The 24,181-nt window shown below is 36.4% G+C and overlaps 1 protein-coding gene across 12 annotated transcripts in view; it reads left to right on the plus strand.

Moving 5' to 3' along the window:
* Window positions 1-321: 321 nt before the first annotated feature.
* The window catches only part of LOC113058811 (ELKS/Rab6-interacting/CAST family member 1-like), a 190,847-nt gene continuing 166,987 nt past the window's right edge, over window positions 322-24,181 (plus strand). For 5 of the 12 annotated variants that reach the window (XM_026227045.1, XM_026227054.1, XM_026227078.1 and 2 more), the window contains exons 1-2: window positions 324-539; window positions 11,561-12,440. In XM_026227045.1, coding sequence (XP_026082830.1) covers window positions 11,748-12,440 — 693 coding nt within the window. In that variant the 5' untranslated portion in view covers window positions 324-539; window positions 11,561-11,747. Of the gene's footprint in view, window positions 540-11,560; window positions 12,441-24,181 lie in introns of all 12 variants that reach the window. The other 7 variants (XM_026227063.1, XM_026227071.1, XM_026227087.1 and 4 more) reach the window with 3 other exon arrangements.

The raw sequence follows: 24,181 nt of genomic DNA on the forward strand, positions 1-24,181 counted from the left end.
TATTTTATTCCACAACAACTGTCAAATGAAAAACATCACCAGCAATTCACTAATATAATTATTGTAACTGTTAAGGATTTAAAGGATTAAATATAAAATATAAATATGATACATATATACAAATATATGATATACATATTTTCTATTTTTCTATACAAAATATGTGTGCCTGTGTGTATGTGTATAAAGAAAACAAAAAAGGAAAGAAAGAAAGAAAGAAAGAAAGAAAGAACAAGCTGCTACACTTGAAGCCCAAGGTATATATCCTCTATGGTGACATTTAAAATAAGGTGCAGGAGCGCTCGTGCACGTCACGGCGGTCATGGAGGCCAGTGTCGGGCGCGCGCATCCCGGTTCGTTACGTCACTTGAAGCGCCCTGGCTCGTAGCTCTGGCAAAGAGAGGAAGAAAACGACAGAAGTACTCTAAAACAGGGCTTTCCCCGCCGTTATCAGCTCTCAAAGTGATAACGGTCCGTCTACAACAATTGATACAGGCACAGCCACCTCACCAAACCGGACTAACCGCTTGTGGAAGAAGGTAAGGAGCTTTTGAAAGTGGTTTTCCTCATCTGAAGAGTCTGAACTGCTCGGACACAGCCCATTGATAGTGTGGGATTACGTGGAGATATATCTTTCCGTTCCACACTAACGGTATATATACGTTCGTATGCGCCTAGACAAACTAGAAGGAAGGTAAATAAAGCTGATATTTCACAATATGCGCACTAGAAACTGTTCAAATGAAACGCTGTTGCGCCAGCAAGCAATGGAGGAACAGGAGGAGGGGAAAAAAGAAAAACATACACACATATTCCGTGTTAGAGAGGAGTCTCGTTCCAATGGCGAGTTTATGATTCGACATAAACAGCTATAGTGAGACAATCTGGACACTATTGTGTGGTAAAAACCGTTGCGAATCCGTCCAAAGCTTCAGCCCAGGCGGTGTCAAGCTTCTTCAAGAGGAAGCCCTGTGACTACATGTGCATTTCAGACTTTCATTCGTGATTTATTTGCTTATTTCCCATCCAGAACAGATTTAAAGCGTCCGCAAGGCGGTTACTAAATATCCGCGATTTGTTACAAAGTATCTCCGCACTCTCTGTGACGTCAGCGGGAAAATATGTATCGGTTACAAAATATCTCTTCTGTTGAACAGACACAAAGTATCTCCCCGCTGGGGAAATATTTACCCATACTCCAAACGGAGAAGTTGTGTTTATTATTGAGCAAAACAGTCCGTCAAACACAGCAGTGTTGTTTAAAAGCAGATGAGGTTGTTGTTATAGGATACAGCAGGTAGTTCAATCGAGTGTCTTTCCCGACTGATACTCGTTTGGAATAATTTGATTGGCTCCTCTGTGAAGGATCCAAGAGCACCTCCCTTATTTTTAACCACAGTGTTAATATAACCTAATATATATTTATATATAATAATACTTATTTTTACTGTTATATTAAATATCGATGTTAAATGTAACTTTTAGTCCTTCATAATTTGATTTTTTTTCTAACAACTCATGTTTTATTCGCTCATTAATTGCATGGACTATGCATAGTATATTTGCACTCATTTATTACACACACACACACATGTAGTGATCCTACAGGTGTCTTGCACATCAGAGCTTTGGTTCAGTACTGTTTTGTTGATCCTTGTTTATGGAAGCCTGTGGTTGTTTTAATGTTCCTCCATGTCTAATCACAAGACATATCACACATTTTGCTGTGAATATTCTCAATATAATAGACCATCAGTGAGTTGATAACCATGCCGAGGAAGTGCTTTCTTGCTTTCTCGGTTGTGTACATCTCAGCATGTTTTTTTTTTCAGTTGCAACATTCAGTCTATATTTTCAGTCTGCTGGATCAGTCCTGTGAATCTGTGACTGGGCTGCTTGTGTCAGGAAGCTGGAACTGAGGTCTTTCTGACATAGAAGGATTACTGTAATGTCAAGCCGACCTGGTGTGAACTCATACACAAACAAACATGTTATTTTTAAATGAACAAATACCAAAATCTATATGTATAGACCAGGGTGACTGATGACAGATCACATATTAATTTATTTTAACTGTATTTTTTTTATTAGTTTGTGTATTATTTATATTACTTTTTTATTTAAATAAACTTGATTTATTAAGCACTTTTATTAAACTTTTCTTAAAATTTAAATTGAAAACACAGTTGAAAACATAAAATGTTTGCTATCCATCAACAAAGTTGTCAGTAGATTTTGGAAAGCCGGTAACCTCAAAATGGCCAAAAATCTGGTAAAAATATTGTATTAATCTGTTTTTCAATGGGTTCATATCTTCAGTATGCAGGGGAATACTTCTGGCCTCCAGGGTTTGTGTCTGTATCTTCTCAGAGCTGGAACTTTCCCAGGAACTGATTTGACACCTGTTTTGGATCATACCTGCTGTCTGTTCACAGTGTTCAGTCATGGGGGTGACTGAAGTACTACAAAAAAAGATCTAAGCACTGTCTAAAACCATTTGTTTGGTATTTTAGTAGGGAAAAATAATATGCGGCAAAAGCGTAGATGTTTGTTTGAATAAATTGAGACGTATTATCAAGATAAACTGCTGAGATTAGGGTGTATGTGACTGACCTGTCTCTTCTTTTTAAGATCGGGCCAGGTCTTCATTTTTATTTCATCTCTGGAGGGTGTAATACATGAGAAATACAGGGAGGTGAGTGATTCTTAGACTCTGAGACACGCAGGAAAGTTTGTCTTTTGTCAGCGTGTACCAGCATGCTTTCATTTCTCAAGGGAAAGGTGTTGTTCTGTTGGTGGTTTGAACCTGATGAAAAATATATTTTTACTTTTGGATATGTGGATGTGTTATGCAATCTGGTGTGTTAAGTGAAACACTTTTTGAAATGGTGAAGCCATGGTGGGATACAGGATAGGTTTTAAGGGTTCATCTGGATTTTAAGTTCTTAATGCCTCATAATGTAAAGCTTGTAACTTATTGTTAGTTAAGATTTAAACAAACATCTTTATTTTTCTAGATTATTATTAAATTTTTTTAGATTATTTTTATTTATCAGTTGATATTAGATATTTATTAGATATTTCCTGTTTTTACATTTAGATTGGCATTTGTCATAGTCTACTGAATTTAGTTCATCTTTATAAACATTCATATAAAAAAATCAAATTAATATACATTTTTAATAATGCATATTGTTCTAATGTCTGAATTCACATGTTTTTAAAATAATTATATATCTAATATCAAATTATATATTAAAATCTGATCAATCATTTTAAATGCTACAAGTGAATTTAGGCATCACAGCATTATGATGTAAAAAATAAAAAACTGGTATTCATTTTCAAATTTTAATAAAGATTATATTTTATAGTGTAAAAATGTGAATGCTCATTTACTATACTTTTACAATTAAGTATGCAATATAATTTTATATATTTTTAGATTGCTTTTGCCACCATCTAACACTCACTTGAAGTTAATCTTTATAAACAATAATAATTAAATAACACCTAAATGTAATAGTCATATAATTATTCACATTACAATGTCGGGATGCCTAAATTTACTTAAAGCATTTAAAATTCTGTATTTATTTATTTGTGTGTTTGTGTACTTGATTATGTTACACTGAGGGGACCAAATATCCCACAATGATAGTAAAACCTGAAATTTTTGATATTATGGGGACTAACCTGCGGCCCCCACGAGGGAACACTTTTATAAAAAATAGTAAATTATGTTTATCTGAAAGTGTAACGATGCAAACAGGTTTTCTGTAAGGAGTAGGTTTAGGGTTAAGGGATAGTAAATATCGTTTGGTTAGTATAAAAATAACAGAAGTCACTATGGAAAGTCCCCACAATTCACAGAAACAAACGTGTGTGTTTTATTTTGAATTAATTTAGACCAAATTGTATTTAATAGAATTTTAATGTGTGGCTTTTATTGATTATTGGCCAAAATAAAAGTTATTATATACTTGTCAGTATTGGCCATAATCTGGGACATCATTTTAATATGAAATATCTTTAGCAGTAGCACAGAATCCTCATTAAAGCAGTGGCATGATATTCATGTGTGATGTCTCCTCAGTTGTGTGTCCTCTGCTGACCCTTGTTGTACAACATCACAGCGAACACACATTCATGATGTCTTTCACAATTACACCTGCCTAAAAACGCAGGTGTAGGAAAACAGAGGAAATAAAGGGAGTCCCTCGTGTGGTTTAGCATGTCTGGTGTGGGCCTAGTTAACTCTCGCAAACAGACTGACAGACAGGGGACGAAAACCTGTCAGGCCAGAGAAGAAAAGCACATTCAACACCGGCTCTCTCGTTTCATGCTGCTAGCAGGTCAGGACTGGAGATGAGAATTGATTAGTTGATCTGGAGTCTCAGAGGAATGATGTGTTTGCTGAAGAGTTTGTAAAAACATCTTTGGCTTATAGCTCTAAAGCTGTGGGTTTGGGAAACTGTAATGTGTAATATGGGAATCACTTTAGTGGTTCTAGCTTCTGTACCATTCTGTTATGTAATTATTCTGTTGTTTTACAGTATTTAAATATACAATAACATTTCTAAAACTTTAATTGAAATTAAAATAGAATAATAAAATCTGTAATAGTATTTCAGTGTTACGAAAATATCACCGGTTTATCATGATATTGATAACACAAAACCAACATGATTCTGAGCCAAATAATGCAATGTGAAAGAGTCAAGGCAGGTGGAGGAAGACCGAATCAAACTCTAGTTCAGATCAACAATCGAACAGTGTGAAAACAGCCTACAGCTGCTTTGGCCTTGCAGAGCTTGTTTGGATCCAGTTTCGGAGGAGTTTGGTCGATCTTCTACCCTTGGTGATTCTCTAAAGAAAACTTTGAAATGCTTCTCCTCTTCTATTTCTTTCATCCTCCAGAAATCCTCTTAGCTGATATACAGTAGTGTTACTCCTTGAATCACTTCCAAACTCTACTGACAGTCTTGTCAACAGATAAGAAACAATAGCTTTTTTTTTCTGAACTGAACTTTGAGTAAATACTGTGTAAAAACTGGCTATTTGTTTTCAATGCAATCAGTAGACCAAACATACTGTATATGCACTATAATAAGGTAAATGATTAGTAAGTCTTGAGAACTTATGTTTTACATTGCTTTAATTCATCAAAATAAGTTGTGCTATTTCAACTTTTTTTAATAAGTTGTATGAAATTCATCTTGATTTTAGTGTGTTTAATGTAATTTAAGTTGAAATTACTTTAACTGATTAAACTTAAAGCTTGAGGCAGCCATTTAACTTGTTAAAATGTGCATTTTTTTAAGTATTAGGATTTACTTTAAACCATTTTCACTCAGAAACTGCTAGTAAAATGCTAGTAGTTTCTTTATTTCATTGAAGTAATCACGAAATTTTGAAGCAGAAGGACTGAAATAATGGTCGTTTTATTTTTATACTATGTACAAACACTGCAATGTTGCCAGATCTGGAAAATATCTGAGCCAAATTTGGCAGTATAGTTAATATAATTGTTCTTTTCAGTGTGTTTATTTAACATTTCATTTTCATTCATTTAATTTTATTATGTATGCTTAAATATCTGCTATATTGACCATCAACTACCATTGAGTCTCTAGATATAAATATCTGAGCGGACATTCAGAAACAATGAAAACACATAGGTTTTGCGGAGATTTAACATGCTTTCTTTGACTTCCTCTTGAGTTATGTCACCCGGCATCTCATCCTTCCCCATATTAGAAACAAGATTCTCAGGTTGCATATCTGTCAGATATCCGATTCGTGTTCTCAGTTACCTGGATTTTGAAGGCAGAAGAGCAGGTTTAAGTGGATGTGGATGTGGATTGAATGAAATGCGCTGTGGTTGTAGTTGTTTGAATGCTGATGAATCAGTGCTGCCGTCTAGATGTTCAGTGATGTGAAGTGACAGACCGTCAGGCATCAGGCAGAGCGTTTTAAGTGAGCTCAAAGCTGACCTCTGTTCCCGCCTATAAATACAGAGGCAGAGGCAGGCACACGCCGTCCCAGTGATGCTGTAACAGAGGCGAGAGGGGGGCAGAACGATTCATAGGCTTAGATGTTTGAGAAAGAGGACTTTGCCCAAAAAATACTGTAACATCAAGCAGATAGTTTAAATGTAGAGTTGCTGACTGTAATTTAGGGTGTGGGCTTGGAACATTTGATCATGTATTCTGACTCAGCACTCCAACCATTACTTTAAAAGGTTTGACTCAGTTTAGCTGTATGTCGTGAGTCATGAGCAAAATAAAACGCATTCCTCTTGTGGTGTTATTATCCTCTTTATAGAACTGGGTCATACATATAGCGAATATTCACAATATAGTTGTTTTGATTTATTAGAATTTGTTATTGTTTCTATTGTCCTCATTAGTAAGTCGCTTTGGATAAAAGCATCTGCTGAATGAATAAATGATTAGGAAAAATGCTATATAAAATGAAAAGAAACATCACAAATATGGAATATCACATTCACAGTGAGTTTAATGTACATTTTAATTGGTTGTTATTAATTTAATTTAAATAAACATTTTGTAATGAATGTTACAGTTTTATTTATTTCAATTTTTTTCAAAGATTATTGGAGTAAGTTTTGCAAAATAAAATACTACTGCCTTTTTACTTAATAAAATTAAATGTTTTACTTGCCATTTCATTTTAATTTGTGAAATTTACTAGCAATTTTTAAGTGAAAATTCAAAGTAATTCTTTTTTCTATGTGTGTGTGTATATATATATATATAGAGAGAGAGAGAGCGAGAGAGAGAGCGAGAGAGAGAGAGTGTATATATATATATATATATATGTGCTGCTCAATTAATCAAATTTCGAATTGCGATAACAATAATGGATGGCACAATTACGCAATTGCTCAAAGCAGCAATTAATCGTCCACTTATGTTATTCTGTATGCTTAAGATATGTTTTTTTCCCCCACATGTTATCTCAAGTGTTTTCCCATTGTTTTAGTATAACCTTATAATACCATTCATATTTTAACTTTTTTTATATAATTTAAAGAAGAAACCAATCGGATCGATGTATAGTTGACATTTAAGGCTTAATACTATAGAAAAGCACTAAAAGTGTTTCAGTTAGTGTTTTCAGCTTGTTTATTTTCATATAAAAATATATCATGCAGTTGCATCTAACAATGGTATAAACATCATTCAATGTAAATTGTGATAACCTTAATTAATAATCACAATTTCAATGGAATAATCATCAATTATGATTTTTGTTGTAATCGTGCAGCTCTAATACATACATATATATGATGCATGAGAGCTATCTACCAAAGATTGTATTTAAAGGAAAATGTATGATTCTGTTTGTTTTTAGTGAAAACCCTTATTTATTTATTCATATTTTAAACTGACTTTTATTAAAATTTTGCTTTAAAATTGAGTCTGTTTAACCAAAATGCTTAAATCTGACCACACTTTTAAGAAATTTCAGAATAATATATTTAAATGACAAGATTGTTTTTTGGCTTATGAGCTCATTTATGAGTAAGAATAGCGTAATGGCATTTCTTGTCGAGTTTGAGTCAGTCTTTCTGCTGTTTTTACTGTCCTCTCTTCGCATTAGTTTCCTCTCTTACATCTCTCTCACTTTAAAAGCACAGTCTTTCCAGAGGCTTAAACATACATTTTTAGCATTTGGAGTAGGTTTTATTCTTATTTGTAAATAAAATACTTTTTCTAGATATATTAAAAATAAGTTACTATAGTTTCCCGTTCTTTGCGTGATTGAATAGTAGACATTGGTTTTGGCCTGTTTTTGTGTGTGAGGATTTAGGCCAAATGAAATGGAAACTTACTGTTCCATGAGGGAGACTTACATTGTGAAAATCCCTGTTGAAGAGAGCAGAGCAGATCGCTGTAATAGAAGGAGATATGGCTGAAAGGAGGGATTGAGAGATAAAGAAATGCAGGGAGGGTACCATTTCTTGCTGTGTCCACTGTCCAGGTGTAATCCACCTGCCCCGGGGCGAACCAGATGGCCAGGACTGCCATAGTTCTTAAAGGAACCGTTCACCCTATAATTAACAGTGTGGTTATATGCTGAGTTTCCTTTATTTAACTTAAGCTTAAGTATGCTTTTTTGGGCTGCAACTTTAAAACATTTCAGAATGAAAGTGTGTGTACAAATTTTTTACAAATGTGCTGTTGGTCCCTAAGTGACTGCCAACCCCAGTTTCAACTCTGCCCCTCCTCTTACACATGTGATACATTCCCATTATTTCCGAATGACTCTCTCTAGATGTCCTGATCTCCTTGGATTTGCCCTGTTTAGCTGAAGCCTGTTCTGTTGTTCTGTCTTGATCTCATTGCAGTGAATATATATGTTTTTCTCATGGTACACTTGCTGCTCTGCTGATTTGAGCAGTTAAAATGGCAAATCAGCAGTTGTAGATTTGCATATTGTTTTGCATACTGTATGATTTTGAGATCCATCTTTTCACACTGAGGACAATTGAGGAACTCATTCGCAACTATTACAGAAGGTTCAAATGCTTACTGATGCTTCAGAAATACCATGCATTAAGAGCTGGGGGAAAATCAGTATGAAGATTCTTATTTTGCATATATATATATATTTTTTTTTGCTTTTAGTACTGCCCCTTAGAAGCTTAGAAGATACTTACCAAAATGTTTCTCAGAAGTCAAAATAAGTTCAATTTACCCTGATCTTTAAAATGCAAAAAGTTTTCAACCCCTGGCTCTTAATGCATGGTATTTCTTTCTGGAGCATCAGTGAGCTGTTCTGTAATAGTTGCATATTAGTCCCTCAGTTGTCCTCGGTGTGAAAAGATGGATCTCAAAATCAGTTCCAGTGCACAAAAATGTTGAAAACCCAAATAATTTTTGTGAGCTGAACTACAGCAGGCAGTTTAACCATTCAGTACAAACAATGGACTCATGAACAACTATCACAAAAAAAAAAAAAACAACACAACTGTGGATCATTCAGGTTACAACACCGTATTAAGAATCAAGGGGATGTAAACGTTTGAACAGGGTCATTTTTATAAATTCAACTATTATTTTCTCCTGTGGACTATATGTAAATATCTTTATGATCCCTCTTATTTTGCTAAAATAGGCTAATTAGCATTTAGCATATTCTGCAAGGTGAATGTTAACGTTTGACTGAATGAAGTGCCGAACAGGAATAGTATAAAAGATGAATATATAAAATGTAAATATATGCATTGAAAATATATTTGTAGAAATATAAATGCATAAATCAGAATATATATATTTATGAATCATAATATATAAATGTGATATCTACATTTTATAGACTAGGACGATTAAGGTATAAAAAGGTTATTACATAAGTGCGATAAGTGCAGGCATTTAAAACATGTTGTCTCAGCTTCAGGGAATGTGACGGGTTAGACATGCCCACTGCTTTAAAGATTTGGCTTCCTTTCATCAGGAGATCTGCGGTCTCGCTGCCCCCTCTGCATCTCATCCGTTCTCTACTTGAGTCTATCACAGCTTCTGCAAACTGTCCCTCCATGAGACTGGACTGTTCTGATTCTTTACTCTTTCTTTGTATCATGTTCTTTCAATTCATTTCAGTTCAAGTTTATTTGTATAGTGCTTTTCATGATATAAATCGTTGCAAAGCAACTTTACAGAAAATTCAGTTTCTACCATATTTAGTAGTAGCTTATCACTGTGACTGTCAGTTAATGTAGAGACATAGAGACATAATTAGCATAGCTGCTGTTCCAACCAGGTCAAATTAAATAGTTTAACCGAAGCTAAAGAATATTAATGTGTGTTGTTTTGATCAGTTATTACTGCAGAACAAGATTATGAGATGCATTATTTGAATGCTTGACTAAATAGATGTGTCTTTAATCTAGATTTAAACAGAGAGAGTGTCGGAAACCTGAACATTATCAGGAAGGCTATTCCAGAGTTTGGGAGCCAAATGTTCTGTATAACATATTTGTTTATGTGTTTGATAGTCCAAAGTATCAGTCTGAAGGCAGTCTGCAGTTAACACACTTCACGTTGGGGTCATTTTCATGTAGATTTAGTCCATTGAGACACACTGTGGCTCTGATGTTATATTCTTTCCTAGTGAGAGAGTGTGGGTACGTTGGGCACGATCACGGCCTCCCTGAGCTTTTTCCTGGCTTTTGGGATGGACCAAAACACAGCTCCAGTGTACAGTGCTAGCCTCCTCTCAATAAATTACCCTTAAGCTGCATTTGTGGCAAATATAAAGGGTTTCTAAAAAAACTGATGAATTGAACTTCCCTTTGCTTTAAAAAGAGTTGTATTTAGTGATAAAATAGCATTTATAGAAGAGATCATGCATGAGACCCATGTGACCCAGTACTGCTAGAAAACAAAGATGTGTTTTACAAGAGACAATGAAGTATTTGATCAGGGATAAACACAAGACAAAAGGCAGCTGCCGCTCGTGGCTGGACTTAAATAAACAGTCCTTCTCTCTGAACTAGCACATAACTGTGCTCGTGTGATTAGAGATTTGGTTTCACCGCCCTTCAATTACTTTGTATTGATTAACACAGCAATAGCAGAGGCATTAATATATTTGTATTAGTATTTTTTCCGTCTGTGTTAATGAATCCCATAATGTCTGCCATGGTTCAACTGCAGGTGTTACACATACACCCAGGTGTTATACTGAAGTAATCTGCCTGTAATGAGGTGCCACAGTCTCTGTGAAAACCTCATGAGACTTGAATCAAGCAAGCTGTTTTTTTTTCTTCAGGTTACATGATCAGTGTTTAAAAATTAAGACAAAAAGTAATAACCAAATTTAAAAATAATAGTGTAACAATGCATTGATACCGGTAAGTGTTATAATTACTGTGGTCATAATTATTCATGAGATTGTACAATGCATTACAGGGCATAATTAATGCAGTGCATTATTCAAAAAGGCTTTAAGTAAACCATTACCAAAATGTTTTTACTCTCACCTTGGTTCCACTTAAAGCAGCCTTGCTAATGCTGAATAAAGTATTAATTTCCTTCAAAACAAAAAATCTCACTGACTAAAATTTTGAATGGTAGTGTTCATGCCTCTTAGCACTTGATTACCCTCAGAGATTCAGAATGCAGACTGTTGTGTCATTCGTACCAAATAAGCCTAGCTCAGCTACCACGTATTTGAATGAAACCTGTCAAATGTTAAAGAAAGTTGCCACTGATGATGAAGGCAGAGGAAAGGACTGTGTGGAGAAGATGAAGAGAGGCAGAAGTAGAGCTGAGAGTGCAGTATAGGTATTGGACAGGAGCCACAGAGCTAAAGTAAATACAGTGTGGCATGTGAGTGACCTACATAGAGCCCAGTAAAGGAGGTTAAAGCGTACAGTGTGCCAGACCTGTTCATTAGCCTATTATTTTCTCTCTGAGAAGAGCGCAAGGCATCAGTCAGGTGCCAGGGAAAGCTTTGCTATCTCAATGAAAATGCGACAGAAATGGTTTTAACTCTACATCTCTCTCTCTCTTTCTCTCTGTTGCAGGAATATAGCATGACCAGATTAAACGGATAAAGCCAGCCACTCTTCAACAACATGAAAATGAATCATCTGCATCTTGGAATGCTTAAAATAAGCCGAAAGTAGAAAATAGAACCATTTACAAAAATCATCTTATCAGTCCATATTGTCCTTTTCTCTTCACTCTTGCCCTTCTCCGGTCAAAACCACCATGTATGGTAGTGCCCGATCCGTAGGCAAAGTGGAGGGCAACCACAGCGGCGGGAGCAATCAGAGTCCCGGCCGCTCGCCCCGTCTCCCTCGCTCGCCCCGCCTGGGCCACCGCCGCACCAACAGCACAGGGGGCAGCGGAGCCGGAGCGGGAGGTCCAGGTGGGAAAACCCTTTCCATGGAGAACATCCAGTCTCTCAATGCTGCCTATGCCACATCCGGCCCCATGTACCTGAGCGACAACGAGGTGGTGACATCCGGCCCAGACCTGCCGAAGAGCACCATGACACTGGGCCGCTCAGGAGGACGGGTGCCTTATGGTGTGCGCACCACCGTCATGGGATCCAGCCCAAACATCTCCACCGGGGCTCCCGGCTCTGTTCCCGCTGATGCCATTGCTTTTGGAGACCACCATATGCCTTCCACCCTGGCATCCACTGTGCCTCATTCGCTGCGCCAGGCACGGGACAACACCATCATGGACCTGCAGACCCAGCTCAAGGAGGTGCTCCGGGAGAACGAACTCCTGCGGAAGGAGGTGGATGTGAAAGAGAGCAAACTCAGCTCCTCCATGAGCTCCATTAAGACCTTCTGGAGCCCCGAGCTGAAAAAGGAGCGTGCCCTGCGCAAGGACGAGGCGTCAAAGATTGCTGTGTGGAAAGAGCAGTACAGAGTCGTCCAGGATGAGAACCAGGTGAGAGATTTAAAAAAAAGGCCAATTTACAATGCATTTAACTTCTGTAATATTCTGTAATACTCTGATATTCATCTCCGAATGAATCAGAATATTCGGCAAGAAAAATTGTAGCCTCGGTTTTGAAGACTTTGATGCTTTCACCTTGTTTAAAAAAAAAAAAAACACATATTGTTTGGGATGCATTGATATTACAATTCTGGCTTATAAGACAATTTTATTTTCAAGAAATTACAATTAAATATTTTACAAATAAACCATTACAATTTTAAATCATTTTGAGATTTTATTAATTTCACATTTAACAGTGTTCTTAAATTAGTGTTTTTAAATGAAATCATTTAAGCTTTAGATGCTGACAGTGGAAATGAGCATAAACTACTAAATATACATTATATATTACATTTAAATGTAGAAATGTACATTTGTAATTGGTTTGCAAGGGAATGCTTATCTTTTGAACTTTGTATTCATAAAATAATCCTGGAATATTGATTTCCACAAAAATATTAAGCAGCACTATTGTTTACAACATTGATAATAAGAAATGTTTCATGAGCAGCAAATCAGCATATAACAATGATTTCTGAAGGATGATGTGACACTGAAGACATGCAGAAAATTCTGTTTTGCATCAATAGAATTATTATTATTTTAAATGCATTACAATTTAAACTGAAAATAAAATAAAAATTTTATTTTTAAATTAGAATATTTCACAATATAACTGTTTTCATTGTATTTTTGATCAAATAAATGCAGCCTTGGTGAGCAAAAATGTATACTTTGAAAACATGAACATTTTTAAAAACCAACATGTTATGCATGCGTAAATATTGCCTTTTTAAAATCATAGTATAGCTCTCTTATTTTTCTTAGTCAGATGTTGGTCAGTGTCTGAATATGGTTTCTCTTCTCTTCTGGAAGCTGGAATATTCTGGTCTTTTTAGTGCAGTGTTCAGTAGCCAAAGGGCTTCATCTGCTAAAAATGCTGTAATATGAAATGCTGCACCTGGTACTGAGAAAAAAATAATAAAAAAAACTATTACTTGCAGATTAGATCTGATTAATGAAGAACATTGGCACAAGGCTCTCTTTGTCTTTTAGTGTTGTTTTCAGAAATGGCTTGCCGAGAGCCTTCAAACATCTTGAATGAAGCTGAATCACAGCGGTTTGTTTAATTCACTCTGGCAGGTGTTATGATAAAAACACTAGACAAGTGGATCTTTTATGTTTTTGCATAAAATGGACAACTGTTCAGCAAAATATAGATGACTTGGTTGCAGATTCCTGCACATTTCCTTTCATTATGGCTTTTATTGTAGACTAATGGATTTTTTTAAAACAACCATTTCTCCTCTGCATGCTGTAGTTTAGCACACGTCCATCCTGACATTTCCCGTTTTATACTCCTTCACTCGTTCTGGATTTTAGCTATGGTGTAAGCTGTAATTTAGCATTTTCCCATGTATTTTTAGGGCCTGCAGTCTACAGGATGTAGCAGACTACAGCATATGGCATAGACATGAACTATTATCGTTATACCACCACCTCTTTTGAACAGGAAGATGTTTTTATGTATTTATTCTACTCTACGTAAGTCTGGCATAGCCTGAGTTCTCACTATTGACATCTGGCAAAGAATTGCCAACTTAAGGAAAGACCTTCTGTACGTCGCTGTGTCTGTAGAGTTAACTTTGAACTGAGCTGGATGTCAGAGACCTTTAACACTCGTATGGTCTTATTGCACATGACTCTGGCCCTGTGTTGCTTCTGCCTTGGCTGAACCGTGAGGATAATGAGGGGTTTGTCGTCATTGCCTTTGACTTTCATTCACACTGCCTGTTTGATGAAGGCTGGGGTTATGTTTTTGGTTAAGGACGAGTGGGTTTAACCATATGACACCCCACTTGGTCCGCTTCATACAGTGAGTATTTGACTGATGAAGTTTGTTTCTGTCATGATTGGTTTTGTCTAGATAAACTAGATCAATATTCAAAAGACCCTTGATCAGTTAAATGACCTAGTCAATTTTTTAGGAGAGAGAGGCATTCAAAGGAGGAATAAAGAAGAGGAAATGAGTGGTATGAGGCTTGAATACTCCTTTGAGACCTGTTCAATTATGAGATGTAACACAACAAACCTCTTTAGTCAGCCAACTCTCATTCATTCAACTCCTCTGCTCGGATCTCTCTCCATTCATTCAGCCCACGTGATATTTCATTGGATTTGTTAGCATGCTTTCGCTCACAATTCTGGCTGATATGATAAGCAATAATTATTAATAATAGTTAAAAAAAATTTATGATCGTAAAAAAATATATTTTGTCTATTTGTAAAATATAGTTGTTTATTTAAATTGGGGAAATGAGCATGCACACTTTAATATGTGATTTATATAGCCAAAATGGATGTAATATTTATGAATTAAAAATGAATAGAAATATAAAAATATATTCTAAATTGCAATGTTTCACAGTATTTTACAGTGTTTTTTCCTGAAAGCATCAACGGAGCAATTAAAGAGTGCACAATGCACAATTAAATATGAGATTAGAAATATATGTATTATCTACTTATAATAAAAAAGTACAGATTATACCGTATCATGCATGTCAATTTCCTACAGTATACTGTGAAAGTAACTTTTTCTGTAATAAAAAAATATATATATATTTTTATATGTTATGTGCATAAATGTGAACATGTTTGCTTTATTTGGATTGAAATTAATCTTATTTACTTCCTTAAAAGTTATTTTCTTCCAGTGAATTGTGAACATCTGCCGTGACATTCCCCACACTAGCAAGTATGTTTACGAGTGCATCCTTTCAGACAGAGCAACCGAGCCAATCTGGTGTCCATCCATGTGTTTTTTCTTATTTCTGTAAGCATGCATCTCTGTTCTCTGAGGAAGCGGGAACAGATGGCAGACACCGCTCCTGGTGTGCTGACTGTAGTCGTTTTTTAAAAGGTCCAAAGATTCGCACCCCAATCCCACAATCTCCTTATCAAGTAGTGTCACTTTTCACAGCCAAGTTCCGCCCACACTAAAATTCACCGTTCCAGTCAGACTGTTTGTTCCTAATCCCAAATGTTTGATTCACATAGGCAGATGAGATGAGAACAGATAATGTAGGGGTTTGTTTGCTGTGTCATTTAAGTAAGTGTAACCTAGAAGGGTAGCAGATGGTCATGGGTGGAGTTAGGGGTCATTAAGCTCCACACTCTCTCTCAGATGGAAATAAACATCACATGTTGAGCTGAATGACTAAGAACCATGAAAATATCTCACATGGTTTTCTTGCACATTACTTCCTGTTGCCCTGCTTGGCATGATAACGGATGAAAGGCTGTATTTACTCATTATGTAATAGATAATCAGCTCATTACTCACAGCAGAATGACTGTGTCATACAATATGCTGTGTTTACACTTTAGAATCATAATGGAGCTGGACTGTAAACACCATTTACTTTGAGGTGGATCTGTCCCTGTATTCTGGTTAGTGGGTGATCAATATGGTATATATATTTTTGATGTTTGCCATTCTTGCATTATCTGGATAGCGTATGTGACGTATCCTGTCTGCACGAACCGGATATGCAGAGATATGCAAATACACATCGACAGGTAGGGCTGTGCAAAAAAAATTGCATGCGATTACCATGTGCATCTCTTCAGCAAAACTGGTTCTGTGATTAGTAGTAAATCTCCATCACCTGCTTTCAGATGCAGGTATTTACTACACCGAGCTATTGTTCACTGAAACGCTATGCAATATCACATGACAATCGCATTAAATATTTTGCACAGCCCTAATGGCAGGTAGGAAAGTCAATACAAACACTCCGAATGACTGTTTTGATTGGACGAACATTTCTTGGTCCAATGCCTTCAACTGAATATATAAATACATTTAGACCCAATGGTTTTTAATAAAAAAATTACAATTCTGAAGTTTCTGCACCTTTAAATATACTTTTATATATTTATATTATTATATTATATATATGTATACACATGTAAATAATAAAAAATGTTTGCATTTATATATACATAATAAACAGTACACATAATGTAAACTTTTATTTATTTATTTTGGATCGTTTGACAGCACAAATATATATGTGTGTGTGTGTGTGTGTGTGTGTGTGTGTTTAAAGAAACTGAGACCGACTCAATCCAAAAGAACTGTGGCAACGTTTCCAAGAATGCTTCAAGAAACCTACCTGCAAAGCTGCAGTTTTAAAAGTTTTAGGCACTTGTGTAAAAATGCTGTAAAATGAGGATGCTGTCAGATATAATGTCATAAATACATTTTCTTTATCAATTAACTTCTGTTAACTAAATTAAATCAACCATCCTTTGCGTTTAAAGCAGCTTTTGTCCTAGGTGCACTTGCACATAGTTTTTCAGGTAGCTTTGCAGGTAGGTTTCTTGGTTTCTTGTTTCTTTTGTATTCAGTCTGTTTCAGTTTTTTTCTGTTTCTTCATGTTATTCCAAACAAACTGGATAATGGTGAGATAAGATCTTTGTGTGGAGCATCGGCTGTTGTCAGACACCTTTTGCAAACAAAAATCTCACAGGGTTATTACAATTGATGGCAAAATGAATTTTTGGAAAAGGAAATTTATATTTCCTACTGACACACTACAGCAAAATATAGAAATAACTGACTTAAAACCATTTTAGCTGGTCAAAATACTAGTCTTCTAATCATGTTGGCCACCACTGTTTTTGCTTGTGAACAAGATCAGTGCTCAGTGATTTGCCATATAAAGAGACCTGAATATCATAAATATGCTCTTTTGACTTTGGTCAGTAAACAGCCACCTAGCAACCAAGAACACCCTAGCAACAGCATACCGACATGCTAAAAATGAACAATGCTACGCCCTGACAACCACTCGCATCACACTGACATCATGACATCTAAAAATCTAGTTTGTCTCCTCAAGAACTGTCTGGATTTTATTTTAGGTCTCTTAAAGAACTCAAGTTTGAAAATAAAATATCTTCAAGTCTGTAAAACCACCAAGATAATAAGCACCAAAATATCCTGTTGGGCTTTCTTTGTTTGCTCGCTTACTCTTGTTTTATTTCCCAAGCAGTCTGTGCTGATTAAGGCAAGACTTGCAATATTTGGGTCGTGTTATCTCTGCCATCTCATGAGCGATGTACTGTAGTAAAAGTGTGGAAGAAAGAATGCAGGGACGACAGATCATATTTTTATCCATTCTCACCACGGGACTGTGAGCCGCTGCTCTTTGGCAGATGCGGCGGGCCTTATATGGAGTCTGGTCATGCAGGATAGTTGTGGAATGAACAGAATCCTTGCATATGGTTACACAGACCTCCTCTTCGTCTCCTCTGCTCCGCTGTCCCACTCTTCCTCTCTTGGTGTAGTTCACGGAGGGAAAACACTGAAAAAGTTGGAGTATGAGAGGCATTGAGGTGAAAAGATGGGAGAGAGAGAGAGCGGGGAAAAAAGGTGCTATATCTGGACTTTTAAGCCTTATGTGATTAGTAGAAGGGAGTGAAAATGAGCAGGTTTGCTTTGTCCACTACTACTGTACTTCCCAAAACCCCACTGACTGTGCAGATGGCCCCTCTGACACGCTGCATTAAGATTAAGCCCTTGCGATCAGCTCCATTCTTCCTGCCAATCAGCAGGAGTCCCGCCCACCTTCAAGGTGTTTATACTGTACCTACATGTTTATCTGTATTTGGATTTATCTGACAGAACCTAAGAAGCTGAAGTAGTCTGCTGTATTGTTATGGGATCTCGGTTCCTAATTTGAAAGGGTTATGGATTTCTAAAATCAAAAGAAAAAAAAATAACAAGGCAAATGACGATTCTTTTCTGGACCATTTAAAAAAAAAATTCTTTTCTTTTTTTTTTTGCATTGTTGCATTTATTTTCATGGCAGTTCTGCTGATTTCCTTTAACAGTTTTCTGTAGCATCTGATTTGTAGCATTTATTCTACTGGAGTTAATTTAAAATATATCTGAATGAAATAAATGTGTACTGTATATTGTGAACAGTTATACAAATTTTTTTCCATTATTAATTTTTAAATAAGATTTAGAAATAAATTCATATATAAATAACAGTATAAAATAAGACACACACGCACACAATTTTAGTTTATTTTAACAATGTTCAGATAATCTCTCTCTATATAAATATTATTGTTGTTGTACAAGTAAAATATATATTTTTTTTACAGTAATTATGTTAATATGATTGTATAATACAGGTATATAATACCAATTTATTTTTAATGATCTAAACTGGTCCTACATATTTGAATGTTGGTAACACTTAACGCCTTTATGTATAATGCATAATAGAAGTAGTTTTAATGCATTAATTATGCCTTGTAATCCACCTTGTAATGCATTGTACAATCTCATGAATAATTGTGACCCAGGTTAATAAATTATAACACTTACCAATTTATTGTTACATTATGCATTTTAAATTATTTACAACCAGATATAATGTATTACAACAAATGTTATGAATTATGGTAACGCATTAATTTATGCCCTTTAATAATGCTTTATAATGCATTATACATTAAAGTCCTTAAGTAAAGAGTTACTGTTCTACAGTTATATATATTTTTTTTTAATAGGTTTTGGCTTGCTATTTTAATTCACACACAAACCTGGTAAGCAAAATCAAACTTTTAACGTGCAGCCAATTTAATCTGCTTTGCTCTAATTGAAAATGTCTGTTTTCAAATGATTATTGCCATCCGATTACGCCCTCCCTGTTCACATCTGGTTAATTACATAATCACATTCAGTTGTCTGGCTTTGCCTCCCTTCGAGGGCTTCATGACACAGCAAGTCTTGGTTGCCATGGTAGCCTTGCAATAGCAGACCCTCCGCAAGAGCCGGCCCAGTTCTCAATGAGCCCTTTCAAACTGTGCCCATTTCCTTTCCTAAACTCCATTAATATCAACTTTGAAAGATGTTTTGAATGCTGAAATTGGACAGTGTGGCATAGAGATAGTCTTTGGATATTAATTTCTTTTTAATCACCAGTTTTATGTGAATTGTGTCTTTTATTGAAAGTTTATAGTAGGTGTTTGCGCAGGGTTTTTAGGAACTATGACATGCAGCAGTAAATTCATCATCTGATGACCGAGCATTTGTAAAGACGAGGATGAGCTGGACCCTTGTACAGTGCATGTGCGACTATTACAGATGGCCTAAAGTCTGTGCTGATATTCTCAGACTTGAGGCAGGAGACGAGCTCTAATTGGTACAGTGGAACTGAATGACCGGTCTGTATTGTGATGGTGACCTACAGGCTCTGACTGCGCTACTGGAAGGTTTCGAGGCTAGTCGATCGGGACACAACAGTGGCCCAGTAGGAGGCTGAGACACAGACAGACATGAAGAACAGAGCTAATTGGAGAGGTCTAGACTTTAAGGGGTCATATCACGGAAATAGGATTTTTCTTTCCTGTTTGCTCTTTTAAAATAGGAGTTTGATGTACTATTTAGTCTGATTCTCTTTCCAAACCATCCAGTGTCCATATTGTACCCTGTTTTGGAAAAGAGACTGAAGAAATGTGATACAAATTCTTTGAATTAAAGGAAATGGTTCAGGCCATACAGGGTGTATATGATTTTGTTTCTTCAGCTGAACAGATTTGGAGAAATTTAGCATTAAATCACTTGCTGAGTTCCTAAACCAAAATAACGCTTCCTCTTGTGAAAAACATATCCTCCATCTCCTATTCTCCTCTTACATCAAAATCCACTGATATATTATTTGTTTTGAACTGTTTTGGACAGCTTGTAAAAAGTGTGCATATTTCTCTTCTGATTCAGATAAGATGAATCAATGAAAAAAAAAACATCTTAATGATCAATTTGTTTATTAGAAGCATGCAGTTTTTCACTTCAAATGTCATTACCTAATGGACCATGTGGATTTCTTTTGGATGCCTTGTGATGTTTTTATCAGCTGTTTGGACTCTCATTCCAACGGCACCCATTCACTGCAGAGGATCCATTGTTGAGCAAGTGATGTAATGCTAAATTTCTTTACAATTTTTCCAAATCCGTTACAGGAAAGAAACAAACTCCTCTACATCTCTAATGGCCACTTGTCATTTTTGGGTGATCTATTCCTTTAAGCTTTGACAGTTATACATAGATGTAAGTGAGTGACTGCTGTACAGACGTGCTGGAGACGATCTGTGAACTTCAGGTTAAGCTCTGTCACATGATACCGCTGCCTCTGTGCGCTGTTTGCTGTTTGCTGTTTGCCGTTGGGTTTCCTCATTAGTCTGGGCGCACACACGGGAATGGAAATCAATTAATTAATGCACTCACAATGATTTATTCATGATGTGGACCCATCATGAGGAATCACCTCACCAGGTAGAAAAGAGCATGCTTTGTGGTGAAAGCTGGCCAAATGGTGGAAAAACACCAGTCATTCAACCATCGGCCTTTGTGCATTTGTGGTAAAGTCAATCTGAATGACTAAAATTGTGAGGAAAAACATAGAGTAGAATATAGAACAGGACTTGATTGTGTCTGTTTGAAATTATTTCAATTATTAAAAATGGCTGTTATATACCAGATTTAGCCTAGACACATGCACATTTATTAAAACAATGCTTAAGCTAGTTGTTGGATAGAAACATCTCCACCTTTTTCAGTCCTCATTTTTTCTTATGGGCATGTCTGTCAGATGAAACATATCTCTTAACCAAACTGGATTGTCTTTGTATGCTGTGAAATGTGCTGTGTTAAAGGGAGGTGTGGCTCTAGCATTTTTTTGTGGGATGCTTGTTCTCTGGAACGTGTTAGTTGAAGGCAAGCTAAGCGTTCGGACAGGCCGAATGAGTCTGTGCTGATTGGCAGAGCACCTCAGATCTACTTCTGTGGCCCAACAGACATTCATAGAATGCTGGCGGGTCGTTAAGGTCAGAGGTTGCACATGCTTGAGATTACAGCCTTGCTGTATCCTTGTTATTAGGAAAACAAGGCCCACCGCTTCTTGTCTAGCCTTAGTATAGGTTCATTTAGAGTCTTCTGAAGACTGCGGGCTGCTGCTAAGTATCCCATCGGAGTTGAAATATCCAGCGGATTCCTCAGCCGTCTTTTTTTCCCTCTCTGCTGCTTTCTGTGGTTTGGCATTCCCTTGAAAACATTCCATCTATGGGGGTTGGACCGGGGAAGTCTGATCCTTCTAGTAAGGGGAAAAAAAACAAACACGTGGAGGAAAGTGGGAAGGTTGAAGAAAGGCCCTGTTAGCATCTGCTGCACCTTCCAGTGAGAGGAATGAGAATGCTAACTACTATGCAAGCTTACAACTGCCATGAAATAAAAAAAAGTTGCGACAAAACTCGGAAATCTGAGACTTACCGTTCTGAGAAGAAAAGTCAGAACTTTGAGATATAAACTCGCAATTGCAGGAAAATAGAGCGAGATAAAGTAGCAGTTCCCTTTACTTTTCTATTCCTTGGTGAAAGAAAAGTTTTTTTCACAAATCTAAATTCTCACAATTCAGATTTTTCCTCTTGGAATTCACATCTCGCAATTCTCGCAAATAATAAAAGTCTGAATTATGAGATATAAACTGAGAATTTTGAGAATTTGTTTTATTCTTTTGCATAAGCGCCTATAGCTAACAGAATACTTGGGGAGAGAGTGTCTGAACATTTTCAAAAACATGTACAAAAGCTGTCACTGTGAAAGTATCCATTCAAAAGCTAATAATATGCCGTATAAGTACTAAATTGCACCCTTTAAGGGTAAAGAAGCTTTTAGAAAGTTACCACCCCAGTTACAGCTTTTCTAAGGCTTTTTTATACAAGTGTATGATGGTTGAGGTGTTCATGTACAGCCAGTTTTATCACAGCAGAGTCTCACCTTACAACTTGGTAGGAATAGTTTCTTATATTAGCTGTAGAATCGGTCCCCTTTGGCTGTCTTGTCCTGCCCAGCGAGTGTTTTTTTTTTTTTTTTTTTTCACTGTGGTCTGTTCTTTTAAGCAGTCGTGAGTCTTTTGCCTGAGGCTGAACGATAGCTCTGAGGCTCTGTCCTCAGGTGATGGACTTGTAACAGTAGTATGTGAGCACAGCTGTCTGTCTGTCATGCTGTCAGGACTGTGTGTGTTCTGTGTGGTCAGTCTTGTGTGGGACCCTCGAGCATGGAAAAGGGACAAGTGTTTGTCGAAATGCTAGTCAATAATCATAATACTTCCTCTAGTGAAAAAGGTACACCCCCTGTTGTCTTTACACATTAAAATTACTTGACATTTGTTTTGGACTGTTTTTGCTTGTAAACGGTGCTTGATCTATGGATATTTCTCTTCAGCAGTCTTGCAGTAATTTAACCATAAGCAATGGTTTGAAAATAAAAACTGATGAATTGTTTATTAAAAACATGCAGATTTAGTTTTTAACTTTAATCGATGGATTGAAGTTGTGTGGATTGTTGTGATGTTTTAATCAGCTGTTTGGACTCTCTCGCTGACGGCACCCATTCACCATTCACTAGCAAGTGACACAATGCAAAATTTCTCAATTTTCTTCATATTATAATTATTGGGTTATCTATCCCTTTAAAAATCCCCAAAATAAAATGTAGTAGTAAAATGTTAGGGGAACTATTGTGATTGAGGGTGGGTGTGGTATTTGTCTGTTTGAGCTGAATGTCTGCAGGAAATGTCAATCCCAGTGCCCAGTCTTGAGGGTGGAGTGATAGTGTAGGAGTGGAGATTAGAGACAGGACAAGACATGGGACAAACCTTTCCACCAAACAGGATGTGTAATGTGGCGTGAGGCGATACAGACTGGAGAGAAAAGACACTCTGGATGTCTTCAATTGCACACTGTATAAGTGTGTGTGTGAGAGAAATGCAAACGACTGTACACTCTGATAAATGGTTTTTTGATATTACTGTTGATCCGATGTTTGCATCTGATCGGTGTCTGCTTACATTTATAGTCCCATAGGAGGTGTTCAGACTGTTCTTATAGGGTTCAATTGATTGCCATTTTAATATTACATTGCCATATCAAGCATATACAAAGCCTTCAGGCCTGATGATAACTTCATTATTGTGCAGTAGTTCTTGTAAGAGCCTTTATATTGTTCATTAATGCATGGTGGCCTGGCCTGTTTGTAATCTGTTCTCATGGGCTTGCCCTTTTCCCTTCTGTCCCCTCTTTGTGCCTGCTTTCCCATCATGCCTCTGACACCTTCTACCTCAGAGCCTGAACTTGCTTGTCAGCCTTCTATGTTAATATGAATGAAATGATCAGACTGAAGATCTAAAATGTGTTAGATCCCTGCTTTGTCTTGTCAGAGGTTTTATTCCCCTTCATTTTGAGTTAAAGGCTGGATGAAACTTCATATTGATTTCTGTGTGCCATGTCTTGCTCTTTAGAAGGGAATTCTCAAGTACTGCATAAATCTGCTCTCTTTCTGAATCATGTTTCATATGGTCCTTCAAGACGCGAAGATAAGTTTTAAACGTCTGTTTGGAAAATTATATTAAAATTTTATTATAAATATAAATGTAATTTAACTTTTTTTTTTCTACAATTCTTCATCCTATTGCTTATTCTGTTTTCAGTTAAAATATATGTCTTTCATTCATTCTAAATGTGAATATAAAAATACTTTGAAAAGAGACATTATGGAACTACTCTTGAACATTTTATTTAATAATTTGTAAACGTTATTTCAGTTCAAA

Source organism: Carassius auratus, chromosome 4 (assembly GCF_003368295.1).
Source record: "Carassius auratus strain Wakin chromosome 4, ASM336829v1, whole genome shotgun sequence".
In the NCBI taxonomy this organism is placed as follows: Eukaryota; Metazoa; Chordata; class Actinopteri; order Cypriniformes; family Cyprinidae; genus Carassius; species Carassius auratus.